Source organism: Alnus glutinosa, chromosome 14, assembly GCF_958979055.1.
Source record: "Alnus glutinosa chromosome 14, dhAlnGlut1.1, whole genome shotgun sequence".
NCBI lineage: Eukaryota > Viridiplantae > Streptophyta > Magnoliopsida > Fagales > Betulaceae > Alnus > Alnus glutinosa.
In genome coordinates this window covers 21,445,734-21,463,241 of record NC_084899.1, presented here as the reverse complement: position 1 = coordinate 21,463,241, position 17,508 = coordinate 21,445,734, and the positions used below count along the sequence as shown (strand labels likewise).

Sequence of the window (17,508 nt, the reverse complement as noted above, 5' to 3'; positions counted from 1 at the left end):
ATTACAAGGTCTCTAAAATTTTGACACCTTATATCAACTTGGTTACCAAAAAATTCTATATAAATAAGTTCTAGTGTACTATGCTTTCGCAATAGGGTCTGGTTAAAGCTTCGGAGGGTAAAATGAAGTTACCTAGGATGAAGTCACTAAAAGAAAGAGCTTGTTTATAGCCTACTTAGAGTATACCAGCAATTTTTTTCTCTGTGAGCCATTTTTTTGTGAAAATCTAAAAGAGGTTTTCCAAAAAGAGGAACATAATTAAGGAAGATTTTCCACTTTATGCTTTTAACCAAAAAAGGGAGAAAATAGCTCTTATTGTTTATAGGATATTGTTGTTAGAGAATATATTCTTCATATAATTGTGATTAGATTTTGTAGGAGAATATATGAGATTGATTTGATTGTAATCAGATTTGATGGTAACAATTCTCATACTAATAGGAGTCTCACGTATTGTAAATATATGAAGAAAAATAAGAGTATAATGCAGTTCTTTGAGCTTTATCTAAATCTAATAAGAGTCTCATTTTGCATACGCAATTATGCCCTTCTTTTTTTCTCATGGGAAAATTACAAAAACAATATTTTAGCACATTAAAAACTCTAAAAATGCCTTACCAGAATACACAGAAATATTTCTTTCACCGTATATTTATCTCTATGTTGAGGTTTCCATCTTTACCGAGGATCCATATCTGAAATAGTTATAGTTGCTGAACAACTTTCCTGTTCATTTTTAAATAGATTTGTCTCTATCAAATTTCTTTGAGCGGGAAATGCTGTTTGTTTTGGAGTAGGAAGTGACGTAGTTTCATTGGTAAGCATAGAGATAACATCAGACATAGTTGGCCTATCTGCTGCAAACTCTTGTACGCATAAGAGACCAACATGAATGTATCTCAAAATCTGGAGCTCAGAATAGGATTGAACCAGAGTAGAATCCATTAGCTCCAAACTTCTATCTTCTCTCCATAATTCCCAAGCCTGCAACCAACCCATATCCCACAATTTATCAATTTGATCATCTAGAATCCAAGCATGATAGTATCAACAAGTACAAAGCAAAAAGATAAATATGAGATATAGCCTACTTACATATCCTACTAAGTTCATGGGGCGTTCCCGATGATAAATGCCACTATTTTTTTGGCCACTAACAATCTCCAACATTAGAACTCCAAAACTGTATACATCTGACTTCTCTGAAAAATTCCCTTCCATGGCATACTCTGGTGACATATAACCACTGCAACCAATAATGAAAGGAAGATTTTAGCTTTTGAGGATAAAGCACAAATATATATAATAAGTGTGTCTATACTTACTATGTTCCAACTACTCTCTCGGTATTAGCTTCAGCATCGTTCCGCCCAAAAACCCTAGCCATGCCAAAATCCGATATTTTGGGATTCATATCGTCATCAAGCAAGATGTTACCTGCTTTCAAATCTCTATGAATAATCCTTAGTCTAGAGTATTTATGCAAATAAAGAAGCCCTTGAGCAATGCCTTCAATGATGTTGTAACGTCGCTTCCAATCCAAAAGCTCCCTTTTCTTTGGATCTATAAAAGTTTGTACATGCAATTAGTACATCCTTAAGTTACAATAAAAGATTTAAAGTAATGTGAACAAATTAAAGAGATGAAGCATGGCGAACCGAAGAGAAAAAAGTCCAAGCTTTTGTTGGGCATGTATTCATAAATCAGCATCTTTTCATCTCTATTAACACAACAACCCAAAACTCTAACAAGATTCATGTGCTGAAGTTTGGCAATTAGTATAAGTTCATTCTTGAACTCCACTAATCCTTGTCTAGAACTTCTAGAAAGTCTCTTCACGGCTATCTCTTGGCCCTCAGGTAATTTTCCCTGAATTAATGATATAAGGGAGAGCTTTAAACTTGTTAAGAAAAGCACAATGAAAGGCGGAATTTGTAGCAGAGCAAGCCTTACCTTATATACAGGACCAAAACCACCTTGTCCAAGTTTATTTTCAGTAGAAAAGTTGCATGTGGCAGCCACAATGGATGCAAATCTGAATACTTTCAAATCATGACCTTTCTTCCCGTCATTGCTAATCTCATTTGCGTCCCCAAATCTGTTTGAATTCGTCAATTCAAGTAATATTGCTTCCTCATTGCTTTCTTGCTCCCCTGTTGCACAAAATATTCGTAGTTAAACTAATGTTTATCTGGGTTTATAATTTATTGATCTTAGTTTTAGTAGCTAAAAGCTTACATTGGAGTTTTTTCCTCCACAAAAAGCATAAGAATCCCTCGATTACAACTAAAGTAGCCACTGTTGCTATTATGATCCATATCCACCATCTCTTCTCTGTGGGGGGTGGGGTTTGGGGGCGGGGGAGTTGGTTACCAGTTTCAATTAGAACATATAACTGTTCTTGATCGCCAGTTTTATCTTCTACAAATTGACCATTAATGTAGAAGCAGCATCCAGTTTGCTCATTGACATCGAGAATCGTATTATAACCAACACAGGAACAATTCCTCCAGCATTGAGCCTGACATTCACCAATATTAATAATGCTCGAGTTGAAATCCGAAAAACAAATTGATTTTGGAAGAAAAGAACCACGTCTCTTCTCGAACTTATGATTGCTATTCCTGCAATTGGGTGCCTTTTGCTCCACACACCCACGATCAAAGGAATTACCAAAACACATACCATAAGTAGACATTTTATTTTCATGAGCAGATACTTTGTAATCTATAAGTTGCCCATCCTCGGTCAAGACCCACCTGAAATCATTCCAAACTGGAGTAGAAACTGGAGTAGAATAAATGAAGTAGCTCTCATTCTCATTAGACACGTAACTTAAGGAGCTGTCATTCTCAAAGTCGGAATTGCTCCCAACCCCACTAACCCAATATATATCCCCTTGATGTCTCATGATCAACAGTCCTGTCCCGTTTGCTGTAAGGTTCCATTCAAGAGAAAAGCCTCCAGATGCAGGGATTCGGCCAGTTAACCATGAAGTGAGCATAAATTTTTGCTGTGTTTTTAAGTTCATACCTAGTTTCATACCAGGAAGAAGTATGTCTGTCGGATGATCAAAGCTTTGCCATAAGACCCTCTCGGTAGATCCATTAGAATTAAACTCTTTCACTATGAAGTTGCCCGAACTTTCTAGAGTAGCAGTGGAGTTTGGTGCTGTTTCATTAGCGTTCAATAGAATTGGTCTCCCTCCATCATGCACAATCTTCAACAGGCCATCTGCATCCATTGTGAAATTTACCTGACTACCTCTTATAGGTGTGTCTCGGTTAGCAACCCATACCCATTTATTATAAAAGGTGTTACATATTCCTAAGTATCCACCACCATCCACACTGCTATTGTCGAAGAACTTTAATTCAAATCTCCCACTAGCTGAAACCAACAGCTGTTTGGGACCAAGCACTTCACCAGGTTTGATGCTGTCTCCGATGACTTTTGCATGAGAAAGTTGTGGCCCTGCATTTCCAAGGCACCAACATGACAAAATGGAGAGAAATATTGGAGGCAGAAGGGATTTCATGCTACCCATTACTGGAAATATATTTCAGTTTGGTGCGAGTTCGCTGCATGATAGTGTTTATGTGTTGATGTTCTACACGCAACGTTATAGTCGGTCAAAGCGTGATTATTGGGCAGTAGCTGTCCCAACGACACAACCATCTCAGCAAGATTGCTCTATATATCCATTCGACCAAGAAAAGTCATCCGAGCTTTGTACTCCACAAATGAATTGAGTTCTTGTTCATTTTCTAACCCGAACAAAGGGTTTGGTGACTTTCAAGGTAGTAAGGGCCATACCATATTCTATTATCATAATGTAGTTTGAACAAATTAATAGGCCTTTGAATAGTTAGTTTGTGGATGTGGTCCAATATTATAATGTTATTTTAACAAATTAACATTTTTGAATTATTACATTTGTAATTTCCTGTTGTCTTTTCTCAGTAGTGAGAGGCCAATTCTCGTTGTGCTTGCTGCAACACTTAAGTTGCTCTGGCTATAGCAATATGCACTTTTTTGTTTGCTATGCGCGCAATATAATTGGGAATATGAGAGAGAGAGAGAGAGAGAGAGAGAGTGATGGACTACACTGTACAGGCAAAATTATGCGGTTGACTAAAGCCTCAATTTAATAAGGCCCCTAGTCTCCAAGAGGTAGCTCAATCGGCGAGAGACTATGCTTCATGAAGTAGAGGTCACTAGTTCGAATCCCCCTCCCCCCTCTTGTGTAGACATGTCAAAAAAAAAAAAAAAAATTTAATAAGGCCCCTAATTAATGAATATTGATAAAAAAAAATATATAAAAAAATATTTGAAGGCCTAATTATAGTAATAAGTAATTAAAAATGTATTAATATCATTTAATTCTTCAACATTGCATTCTTGAAATAAGTCTTAAAAAATTGATAGTATTAAATAAGAGAATCAAATAATATTAAAGACATTCTTAAATAAAAACAAATTTTTAACTTTAAACGTTCTATTATTGAAAATAATGGATAGAATGAAAATAATAATAATATTCAATTGTGCTGTCGGTAGAGATTTTTTGGGCCTTGTGATCAGCATTGAGCAGCCAAAATTTCAATCAAAATTTAAAGATATAACAATTTTGCATCCCAAAAAGTGATAATTAATTTTTAAATAAAAATATTATAATTAATATTTTTTTTTAAAAAAAAAACCCACTTATCTAGGGCCGACAATTTTGACACGACACGACAACTCGACACGAACACGACACGAAATTAGCGGGTTTTGGTCTTCCTTAAACGGGTTTGGGTCATAAACGGGTCTACCCATTTATCTTAGTTTGGCGGGTCGGGTCGCGGGTGACTCGTCAAACACGATTAGCTTTTTTTTAAAAAAAAATATATATATATATATATTATTAAAAAAAAAAAGAAAAAAAAGAAAAGGAAATGGGATTAGATTTAGTGATTTAGAATTTTAGGATTATTACGTATTTAGGTAATTTAGGACCAGTTGCCCTAACTTCTCCATTTCTTCAGTTTTCTACTTTTCTTTTCTTTCCCCTTCACACCGCGCCGCCCCACCCCCTCTTCTTCCATTTTCTTCTTCTTCCTCTCGCTAGACCCGCTCGATGCTCTCTCTTTGGTCTTCTTCAACGCCGCCCCTTCTTCTTCAGTTCCCGATGAATGGCAACGAGGTTGTGGGGGAGTTTGGACGGGGATTGGAGCTGGGGAGCGCTGAGCGCGCAGTTCGAGGATGTTAGTGGTGCAAATCGGGACGTTTCAGGGACTGATCGGCTGATCCAATGAGTTTGGATCTGGGAGCGAATCACGGCAGTGGAGTTGAGTTTGAAGGTGAACAAGTGTGCTTGATTGATGAGAAAGTATAGGAAATTGAAAGAATTTAAATCTTGGTTGCTAATAATTTGTGTTTTTAAATGTGATTTTGGGCTGTATTATTAATTTATTTATGAGCTTTTGACTTACAGGAATACTCTGCCTGCAGTTTAACTTTCAATGATAAACATCATAAACTTATATAGCTGATTTTCATTCGATTGTTGTATTGATTTCGCATTTATTTTCTTGATTTTGGAAGAGGCTGAGATTAAGTAGGGTTATATTTTTTTCTTTTCCGTTATATATTATATATGTTTGCAGATATATATTTTTTTCTTTTAAAGAGGTCGTGTTGACCCGATTCGACCTATTATGCTAAACGGGTTTCACGGGTCGTGTCGGGTGACCCGTGAAATAGCCATGTCGTGTCGTGTCTGGAGCCCCGACCCGTTAAACATAAACGGGTCGTGTCTGGGTCTAGCTTAAACGGGTCGCTGGTCTTAATGGGTCGTGTCGGGTACCCGTTTTGCCAGCCCTGACTTAACCTTGTCGCCTTAAACTTCAAAATGTATTGAACCGACTCTAATACTGTATTATATAGGTCTTTAGTTATAAAGAGATTAGGAGTGGCGAACAAGTAAACCTAGACTAAGTAAGAAACGGAATACACCCTATAAGAAAAATATAATAAGGCATAATTAAAGAATATTTTCTAAATACTCTAACATCTCGCATAGAATTTTTTAGTGGAAAATGCTAGACATACACCCAAAGTCCCACACCCATTTTTTACACCCTGACCTGGCATTTCCACTTCAGATTTTTCTTTTCTTTTCTTTTTTTCTTCTTTTTTTTTTTTAACCAACGCTCTCTCTCTCTTTGATTCTTCTTCTTCTCTCTTTCCGGCCGGCGAATGGACGACAGGATCTGGACGGCCGGTGATTGCATCTTGAGATTTGGAGAGCCAGCCGTCCTTGCCTTGGACAGAACGGCTGGATCCCGGATCTTGGCCCAGATCTAGCACTTCCCCGGCCGTTCTGGCAGGGAAAACGGGTGGTTCGGGCCAAGGGTGGGCAGTTCGGGGTGGAAAACGAATAAATAAATAAATAAATCTGACATGGTAATGCCACGTCATGGTGTAGGGATTTGGGTGTAGGGAGTTGGGTGTATGTGTAGCAGCCCTCTTTTTTAGTTGAATAATGATTTAATGCCACCCAAATATACAGCTTTTCACCACCTTGCCTATGTGGCAAGGTAGTCCCCCACTACTTTTTGAATTTTTTTATTTTTTAAAAATAAATTAAGGTAGGGGACCACCTTGCCACATAGACAAGGTGGTGAAAAGTTGTATATTTGGGTGGTAGTGAATCATTACTCTTTTTAGTTAGTCATTTTACTTGCCCTCCACCGAATGTGTGCTTCCCCTTGTAGTTTTGTTCTTTGTTGAGTGTAAAACATAGCATTCTGGGTGCCGGACCAAAAGTTATTGATATAGAGTGGACGTTGAACCGATGGAAAGTAGAATCTAATACTATACCTTTTGAGAAATACTCTTTAAATGAAATTAAAAAGTATGCATTTGTTATGATTTTAGTTGTTCGGTATAATTTAAATCCAATTATATTTAATAAAGGAAATTATTAAATCATCAATTATCTAAAAAACTTAAGTTAATATGAATAAGTAAATTTAATTAATAAATACTTTAACACTCTCTCCCACGTGTGTACTCAAAACTTCATTTTTAATATGTGTGGCCAACATGTAGAATATTTAACTGAAATGAGAGGTAAATGACGGAGTCAGGGTTTGAACTTAGGACCTTTGGCTCTGATACTATGTTAAATTATCACTTATTCCAAAAGTTTAAGCTAATAAAAAAAAAAATTAATCATTTAATCAAATTTTAACACATACCTCCCTCCTCCTGGTGGTAGTTTTTGTTCCTCCCTGGTTTGATCCAGTGGAGGTTACGTTCCTCCTAGCCATTAAGATTGTGGAGTTTTTGTTCCTCCCGGGCTAGATCTAGTAGAGGTTGAGTGCCTCCTAGCCCTTAGGGCTGTGGAGTTTGGTTAGTTTCTTTGTTTCTTTTTTCCTTTTGGTTTTCTGGCAGAAGGCTCCACGAGTCGTCTGTTGTGGGGAACGGCTTTTCTGGTATGCCTCTGGCGAAGTTTTTGGCCGTGCTTTCTTTGTTGTCTTTTTTGGAGCCAGATCTGTGTTCTTCGGTTGGGTTCTTAGTGACATGCGCCTCTCTGTTGTGGTCGCCGGCTTCCTTCGGTCCTGTAGTCTCCAGCCATGACCGCGTCAGTCATCTCTGCTCGGCTCGTGGTCAGCACACACCAAGGAGTTTGTTCCTCGGACCCGCGCGTGAGGGTCACCGTCTGTCTTCAAGGTCTTGGCTGGTGGATATCGGTTTCAGCGATCGTTTGCTGCAGAGGGGGTCCTCTGAGAGGCGCATGTTATACACACGTCGGTTCCGGTGACGGCTATTTCCTGACGCCAGTTTCGTTTGGCTTTTTTGTTTGTGTTTCTTATGTTTGTATTTTTGTTCACAGTTTGACTTTGCAATGATCAAATGTTACTGGACTTTTTGTTGGCACAGTAGCTAGATCAACCTATTTTTCTTTGTTTAGGAGTGTGCTTATATGTAAAGAGATGCTCAAACGGTGTTCATGTAATGTTTGAGTGTTGTTTAGGCAGCTGTTTTAAGTCAGAATCATTTCTAGCTTTGTGTTTTGGGAGTCTTTTTAGAAAGTCTTTTTGCACACTATAATTTGGCCCTTTGGGGTTTTTTGCTTGAATGAAGAAGTAATTTATGTTAAAAAAAACACACATAAAACATTCAAGACTTAAAAACTGACATCATTTATAGCTATGTATTAAAATCACACACTATGAAAATGGGGCTGGTGTGGGTAAACAATAAACATGGTATGAATGAGAATGGAGCTGGTGGGAGTAAACCTGGTTTAACTAGTGTTGATAAACAGAATCAAAAAGCTGCTCAGGCTTGGGTTAATTGATCCATTTGCATCTACGCTCGCGGTTACAACGGTTATTATTCGCTAGCTGCATATGAGGTAATGAACATTTTAGACCTTGAAATTGTAATTTCTACTTTTAGTAAATACAAAAATACGTTATCTATAGTTGATCACTATTATTCATATCACACTTGTCAATCATTTTGCCATGAAATTTTCATCGCACACATTATTTGGCTTCTTGCATCATATATTTATAATTGAAAATATTGAAAAAAATATTGAAATACTGCTATCAAACATATGAGGTAACACCAAAATGATGTTGTTCTACTAAAATTAATTAAATGTATATATTAAATATATATATATATATATATATATATATATATATATATATATATATATATTTTATAAAAAGATATGCAGATAAAATTAATAATCACATTCGCATATGAAAATAGGGAATGTAGACGATTATTATATGCATGCATTTTCACCCTTATACATAAAATTGAACAAATATACAAGGCTACTCTCCATAGGATACTCTTGCTACCCTTGTCTGTCTAACATCAAAATTGAACATTCCGTGCCTTTGGCCTTACTTTTAAACATGAACAATGACTCTACCGGCATGGACAATGACGTTCCAACTGCAATATTTATAGGCCGGTTGAAAAATTTAGTAGTTTTCAATGGAAGACAAATTTCGGATGCGTGGCGTTTGTGCCAAGGTACGTCTTTGTTCAGCTAAGGCCAAAAAGTCTTCCATTATATTTGGAAAGTTTTCAGCCAAATGGCAACACAAAATAAAATTTGATGGGGCCTTAGAAAGCACCAAGAAAGCACCAAGAAAGCTGGCCGGTGGTTCATGAAAGCTAGCTTATTTGGCAATTAGACAATGTCCAGTTTTTCAACCAAAAAGAAATTTCTCATATTGGAAAGCCATTGCCAGATAATTTTCTTCTCTAGCAAGAAAATTAATAATTTAGCATGTTTAGGTGAAAGCCATTGCTGGAAATAGATTTCAGTTTGTAGCTAATTCGCTGCTGGGTAGTGTTTATATGCTGCTGGGTAGTGTTACAGTCAATCCGGTCAGGTGGTGTCTATTAGTAGCAGTTCAATTGGCTACTAACCATACGAACCATATCTCATAAAGCGAATGTTACCGGTTGAAATCATTCCTTTCATCTCTTACGTGGACATATCTAAAAATAAATAAGAAAAAAAATCTGGGCAGGTGATCCCACTATTTAGCCCACCAAAATTGAACATCGGGTACATCACTGGTACGTGGCATACAAGCCTTTGGCCTTACAATTATTGAACAATGACTTCTCAAGCCTTATCATTTGGGTTTTCCTCTCTCTTTTTTTTTTTTTTTTTTAATTATTATTATTATTATTTATAAATACAACTGAAGAAAAGCTTAAAAGAGCGTAAGGCACCAGAAAAGAAGAAATGGATTCCCTTCCAAATCATGGAGGAAAGGATCTAGAGCAAAAGGAGAAATTGGGAATGCAGCTAGATAAAAACCTAGTTGTAGTCCAGTTTGTCACATGATAGGCATAGAAGTTTGCACTTCGATTAACATGATTAGCTGACCAGCTAATTATCAGTGGAATAGTCAACATGATCTGGGATATAATTGAAGAGATTCTCTAGTCTTGCGTGAAAGTAGGCTTTTGAAAAGATAACGCCACAGTAAGAGAGCCACATTCTAGTATGAACTGCAACAAATGTAAAGATAAGGCCAACTGACAGGCAAAAAAGACTGTTTTAGCTTCACCATATACAAGAGTACATGGTTGATTGATAATAGTAAAGCAAACAATGATAGTAGCCTTATCATTTGTTTGTTTTTCCATAGAGACTACTCTGCCACCCTTGTCAATACATCTTTGCTACGTGGCAGAAAAACTTTGGTTTTATTGAACAAGAGAAAGATATGTGATATACATCTTCTTATTGTACTTTTCTAGTTCTCTCATTTTTTAAAATTATTATTAAATTTGTGTGGTTCATATGAGAGGCGTACATAAAACCTACAGATTCAATAGTAATTTTTAAAAGTGGAAGAATATGAGAAGAACAAAAGGAGAAAATACATAATTTCTCATGGAAGATAATCTCAACAACCAAATTGCGGAGATAGCTTTCTGATTTCTATCCCAATGATCACTCACGTCTTCTTCGAAAGAGAGATAAGGAGTATGGGTAAAAACTCGGTTATGGTTATCGGTTATTGGCTAAAATCGGTAACCGTAATTGAAGTAGTCGATTGGCCAAAATCTCCAACCGGCTCCGATAACTAGGTAGCCGATTAACCAGTTATTTAATAATCGGCGGTAACCGATTGGTACTCGGTTATCCACACCAGTAACTAAGTTTTTTTAAAAATTGGTCTTTTGGACCTATTTTGGGTATTGAGCTTAATTTAGATGTTTTTAACCCTTTAAAGTAAAACCCTAGAGGCTAGAATTTTATTATTTATTTTTTAAAAAATAAATAAATACATTTCAATATATATATATATATATATATAACCCGATTACTGGTTAGAACTGGTTTAAGTATTTTCTAAACCTAGTAATCGTTCTGATAAAGCAGGTTATCGGTTATTTCAAACTGGTAACAAAAGCGGTTGGCCGATTTGCCAGTTACCAGCTACCGGCCAGCTTTACGCTCATAATAAGGAGCATTTTTGGCAAACAAATTGAAATGAAAAAAAAATAGAAAATAATTAATTGATGTGATAGAATAATATACAATTTTTAAATTTTTTATGAAGAAAAAAAATGAAAATAATTTATTAATGGAAATTTGACTTTAAGAGTAAAAGTCACCAATGGTAATGCTCCCGAGTCCAACCATTATCAAGGAAGTTTCATATCCAATTAATTGCTTCTAATATTTAATTATATATCAATTGTATGTAATTATTTTGAAGTTATTTTTTTTCTTTCATTGTAACATCTAGTACCTTCTTTAATTTGTTTCTCCAAAAAAAAGGTAAAGTTAATTCAAAATTATTTCTCAAATTTACTGCAGTCTCCCAAAAACTATTTCTCAAAATTACTGCAGTATCTATCATTTGGACTATTTCTCCTCTCTTCTTCTTTTTTTCTTCTTAATTTTTTTTTATTTCTCCTATTAAAAAAAAAAAGTCAACATCAAAATATTTCAACTTTTTATATCACATCAATCATTTATTATTATTATTATTCAAATAAAAAAATTCATTACAAAATAAAACTTTTTTATTTTCTCATAAAAAAATTCAAATTTCCTTTTTGCTTTATTTCGCGTCCATCACTTTTTTATTACTATTAAACTAAAATTGTTTCCCCGCAACTGTTACCAATCGGTTTGAGACTTCGGGAGAGTGAGAGTTTGAGACAAAAAGAAAGTTTGATAGAGAGAGAGAGAGAGAGAGAGAGCAATTTTACACTAACAAAAGTTACAAAAGCAAGTTTACTGGCTCTGGATCTTTTGCTTCTCTCCACTTCGGTTCTTACCGGTTCGTTGCATGACATTGAACAGTGAACTGACCACGAGACATTTGTTGCTCTGCATTTCCAAGGAACCAACATGACAAAACAAAGAGAAATATTTTAGGCAGAAGGGATTTCAGGCTAGCCGTTGCTGGGAATAGATTTCAGTTTGGTGCTACTCTGCTAACCTTGTCTAACACGGAAGTATTATTTAGCACGCCAAAATTAAACATTCGGTACATCTTTGAGCCTTTGGCCTTAAAGAATGGACTTTTAATCAATCACGAGGACTGAGAAATGAGAAATGAGAAATAATTCCCAATGGATGGCAATTTCAAAACACTGATTTAACGTGAGAAAATGCCCTCCACAAGTGTCATATCAGACCAGACAGACTCTCTCGACTACGTCTGTGTCTGTCCATTCATACTCTTCATACTCTATGCCAAAAAAGAGAACTCCAAATCTAGTTTTTATTAGTTTAACTAATCACTCTTCAAGACGTAAATCTGTCAATTTATTTAATTTTTCTTTTATTACTATAATTATCATTTTTAAATTTTTTATTCATTTTAATTAAAAACTCATCTTCACCAATTATATCCTCATTTGCCAGTAACATGCACCAGGCTGCACCAAAACAACTGGAACACCAAATCGATGGATGGATGAATGAATTTTTTTTACTAACAAAAAATAACTTTACAAAAATTCTCGATAGACTCTTTAAAATTTCACTAAATTTTAGTGAAAGAATCCACTTTTTTTGTGTTTAACTATCACTTTTAAAAAATTTCCTACATCAAACTCTCTAAACATTTATCTATTTTAACTAAATATTATTTTTTATTAGTTTTGGAGCAACTACTTTAACTATTTAAACTTAAAAAATTAAAGGGGATTGATTCCCCTTGCAAGGATTTGGTGGGAAACTGAAAGAAAATAATTAAAAAATGAATAGAGAAAGTATTTGGGAAGTTAAATATATAGATAGTTTTTGCCATTTACCATTTTAGAGAAACTTTAAAGAGTTTAATGCCTGTGGTGTTTTGACAACTTTCATCAAAATTTGGTGAAATTTTTGAAGTAAAGAGTATTGAGGACGCTTTTAGAATAAGTGCAGCAAAATCATCTGCAGAAGGCAACACTTCTGTAGAACCAAACTGCAAAAAAACACCAATTAACCCAAACTTTGCCATCCAACCCAACTATGCATAATCCATTACAATTTCCATCCAACCTGCTCTATACATTCCTATATCTTCAAAACAAACTATTTGTACTCTGGTTTTTACACGATCAAGCCAACCCAAGATCTTCACATGTATTCCCCAATTTTTCCCCCACACACACACACACAAAAAAAAAAAAAAAAAAAAACACTAAAATAAATTCCCTAGCAATCTGCCCAGATCAGATTGAGAGTTTGTGTTCGTGCCCAAAATCATTCGGTCATCTACCAAAATTTCCTCAACAAACAAAATAAAGAGACTCCCAAAATTAGAATCAACCCAAGGCTTCTCAAACCACCCACACTAATTTGGTACTTACCCAGATTGTCCACACAAAATCAACTCAAAATTTGCTCAAGATTTAACCAAAACTCAAGAAATCAACACAAAACCGAACTCGTCTCCCCCTACCCAGTCGGCGACATGCGCCTGGAAGAGCTCAATGGCTAAGCTCTGGAATGTGAATAATGGTAAAGAAAGAGAAAGGGAGAGAGAGAGAGAAACAATAAAATAATGATCCATATGTAAACAGTGGAATGCCACATGCGGCGTTATACTGTTTACAAATGGAATAAAAATCTAGTTTTCTTTTTTTTTTAAACATAATCTAATTGAGTGTACTTTTGTATCTATAAACAGACGCCACTATTTTTTTTAGCCACTAACAATCTCCAACATTAGAACTCCAAAACTGTATATATCTGACTTCTCTGAAAAATTCTATTCCATGACATACTCTGATGACATATAACCACTGTAACCAATAATGAAAGGAAGATTTTAGCTTTTGAGGATAAAGTACGAATATATATAACAAGTATGTCTTTACTTACTATGTTCCGACTACTATCTCGGTATTAGCTTCAGCATCGTTCCGCCCAAAACCCTGGCCATACCAAAATCCGATATTTTGGGATTCATATCATCATCAAGCAAGATGTTACTTGCTTTCAAATCTCTATGAATAATCATTGGTCTAGAGTATTTATGCAAATAAAGAAGCCCTTAAGCAATGCCTTCAATGATATTGTAACGTCGCTTCCAATCCAAAAGCTCCATTTTCTTTGGATCTATAAAAAGTTTGTACAGGCAATTAGTACGTCCTTAAGTTACAATTAAAGATTTAAAGTAATGTGAACAAATGAAAGAGACGAAGCATGGCGAACCAAAGAGAAAAAAGTCAAAGCTTTTGTTGAGCATATATTCATAGATCAACATCTTTTTATCTCTATTAACACAACAACCCAAAAGTCTAACAAGATTCATGTGCTGGAGTTTGGCAATTAGTATAAGCTCATTCTTGATCTCCACTAATCCTTGTCCAGAACTTCTAGAAAGTCTCTTCACGGCTATCTCTTGGCCTTCTGGTAATTTTCCCTGAATTATTGATATAAGGAAGAGTTTTAAACTTGTTAACAAAAGCACAATGGAAGCAGTATTGGACCAAGCCTTACCTTGTACACAGGACCAAAACCACCTTGTTCAAGTTTATTTTTAGTAGAAAAGTTGTCTGTGGCAGCCACAATGGACGCAAATGTAAATACTTTCAAATCACAACCTTTCTTCCCATCATTGCTAAGCCCATTTGCATCCCCAAATCTATTTGAAGTCGTCAATTCAAGTAATGTGGCTTCCTCATTGTTTTTTTGCTCCCCTGTTGCACAAAAAATACTCATAGTTAAACCCAATGTTTATCTAGGTTTACAAATTAATTGATCTTATATTTAGTAGCTACAATCTTACGTTGGAGTTTTTTCCTCCGCAAAAGGCATAAGAATCCCAAAATTACAACTAAGGCTGCCACTGTGGCTACTATGATCCATATCCACCATTTCTTTTCTCTGCTAGGCTCTACAACTCAAATGAAGTATTAATTTACTACTCAAGCTTCGTAAAACAAAACAAAAAAAAAACAAAACAAAAGAAAAACACAAAAATCTTACTGAATCACGCCTAGCTGGGGGTTTGTTGGTGAGGGTGCTTACCAGTTTCAATTAGAACATAGAATTGTTCTCGATCACCAGCTTTATCTTCACATCCAATGGTTTATGTTCGATGGGCCATCTGGACAGGTATCGAAAATTCACTTTTTGTGACTGGCGTCCGGACGCTGCTTCTGGTTGTCCGTCAACTATGAAAGAGAAAATAGTTCTTATTGTTTATAGGATATTGGACTCTTTCTTGCCATGTTTTCCTCGCAACTATGAAAGAGTCAAGAAGGAAATTACAGCTGCACAGTATTCACTATACTTATGCTTTGATATCTTATTATGGTTCAAAATGACTTCATTTCTAGACATGTTTTGAGACATATATGTTGTAATATGTTTGTTACAAACATTATTTTTTTAGAGGTATTTAAAATCTGTTACCGTTTCTTAATATGTTTATGAGTTTTTATGAAGAAGAAAAATCAATTTTAATAATTTGGTCTTAAAGTGTTTTGACCGTTTATTTTCTTCATCTTAAAGAGTTTTATGAAAGAAAAATTTAGTTGTAATGGTTATGACCGTTGCTCATTTATAATTCTTAAAAGCGATTTATTCTCTATGACCATTTTTACATGCTATTGATTTCTTGGTCTTTAACATATTTTGAGGTTTTAATGTAAAATGACCGTTAGTCATTTAATGGTTTTTAATCTTCAAAGTTTTGGCTGTTTAAAATACCTTTGGTCATGACATTAACATTTTCTTTTATGACCTTTAGAACTCATTCACGAGTATATATTATTTGGTATACCAAATGTTTCATACAATCACTTCTTTTCTTTTATATACGGTATAAAGAGTTGTAAAACACTTGTTTTCAAGGTATAAAGCTATATATTATATTATTAGCTTGTCTACAAAATAATTTTGAAGTCCTTCATCCACTTTGATAAAATGGTTGTTCTATTTGATCTTCGTTCTTGGAAGTGTGTCCTTAACGAAGATAGACGCTATAGTCTAATCCTGTGAGGTTGCGTGTCAAGAGATCCAATCACACCGAGTTATACACTTCGGGAGGCACGAATCAACCTTTAAGGACAACGCTCTTGCGTGATTCTATTGCATTGTGAGATCTTTCCTTACTTTATTTTTAATCTCTTGTATTGTATTTATTTTAATATTATTACTTTGGATTAATATGGTCTAGCATCAACAATAATATTTTCAATAAATTATTTGTGTAACAATTATTTATTTAACTGTGAATTTTCATATTGATATTATTTTATTTCAACAAAAATTTTGTGCAACATCCAAAATTATTTCCAACAATATATATGAATTTAAAGAAATTGATTGACAAATTATTATTATTATTATTTTAAAAAAAGTATACACATCCTCCTCAAACTACCACCATATTAAAGCAACTGCATCATTTGAAGCTCAAGTGTCATTTATATATAACCAAAAATAGAACAGATGAACAGAAGAGCAGATAAAAACCAAGATAGAAACTATTGAAAGGAGTCGACAACAACTTGGAGTTCATTGTGATGATATGTTTAGAATTTTAAACTACTTATCCATAAAAAACAAAATAATAATAATAAAAATAAATAAATAAAAGGGTTAAATACCTTTAAGGTCCCTGAGTTTTGACAACTTTATTTTTTAGTCCCTGAGTTTCAATTCGTATCACAGATGATACATCAATTTTGGGAAATGACCAAATTAGTACCCCGGTTAACTTCTCAGTCCAAAAATTAACGGTCCGCCACGTGTCAACCTCAGAAGTTGACACGTGGCACTATATAAAAAAATAAAAAATAAAAAATAAAAAATCTTTAAAAATTAATTACAAAATTAAAAAAAAATTGAAAAAACTAAAAAAAAAAGGGGGTGGCTGAGCCACCCCCATTTTGGCCAGGGAGGTGGCCGGCCGGTCTGGGGTGGCCGAACCACCCCCATGTGGTGGTTCGGCCACCCCCTGGACAGAAAAAAAAAAAAAAAAAAATTGGGTTTAGGGTTTTGCCCTTGGGGGTGGTTCGGCCACCCCAAGGGCAAAACGGGAAAAATAAACCCTAAAAAAAAATTTCCCGTTTTGCCCTTGGGGTGGCCGAACCACCCCCAAGGGCAAAACCCTAAACCCAATTCATTTATTTATTTATTTATTTTTCTGTCCAGGGGGTGACCGAACCACCACATGGGGGTGGTTCGGCCACCCCAGACCGGCCGGCCACCTCCCTGGCCAAAATGGGGGTGGCCGGCCACCCCCATGGTGGCCAAGAGCCACCACCTTTTTTTTTTAGTTTTTTCAATTTTTTTTTTAAAATTTTTAATTAATTTTTAAAGATTTTTTATTTTTTATTTTTTTATTTTTTTATATAGTGCCACGTGTCAACTTCTGAGGTTGACACGTGGCGGACCGTTAATTTTTGGACGGAGAAGTTAACCGAGGTACTAATTTGGTCATTTCCCAAAATTGATGTATCATCTGTGATGCGAATTGAAACTCAGGGATTAAAAAATAA

At 35.2% G+C, this 17,508-nt stretch overlaps 1 protein-coding gene across 1 annotated transcript; it reads right to left on the bottom strand.

Annotated features, from left to right (window-relative positions):
- Window positions 1-307: 307 nt before the first annotated feature.
- Window positions 308-3,570, bottom strand: LOC133857417 (G-type lectin S-receptor-like serine/threonine-protein kinase CES101). The gene is made up of 6 exons (XM_062292680.1): window positions 2,239-3,570; window positions 1,954-2,153; window positions 1,659-1,869; window positions 1,326-1,563; window positions 1,096-1,246; window positions 308-984 (listed from the first exon to the last, which is right to left on the bottom strand). The coding sequence occupies exons 1-6, from the start codon at window positions 3,545-3,547 to the stop codon at window positions 679-681; spliced, it is 2,415 nt and encodes an 804-aa protein (XP_062148664.1). The 5' UTR covers window positions 3,548-3,570; the 3' UTR covers window positions 308-678.
- Window positions 3,571-17,508: the final 13,938 nt, after the last annotated feature.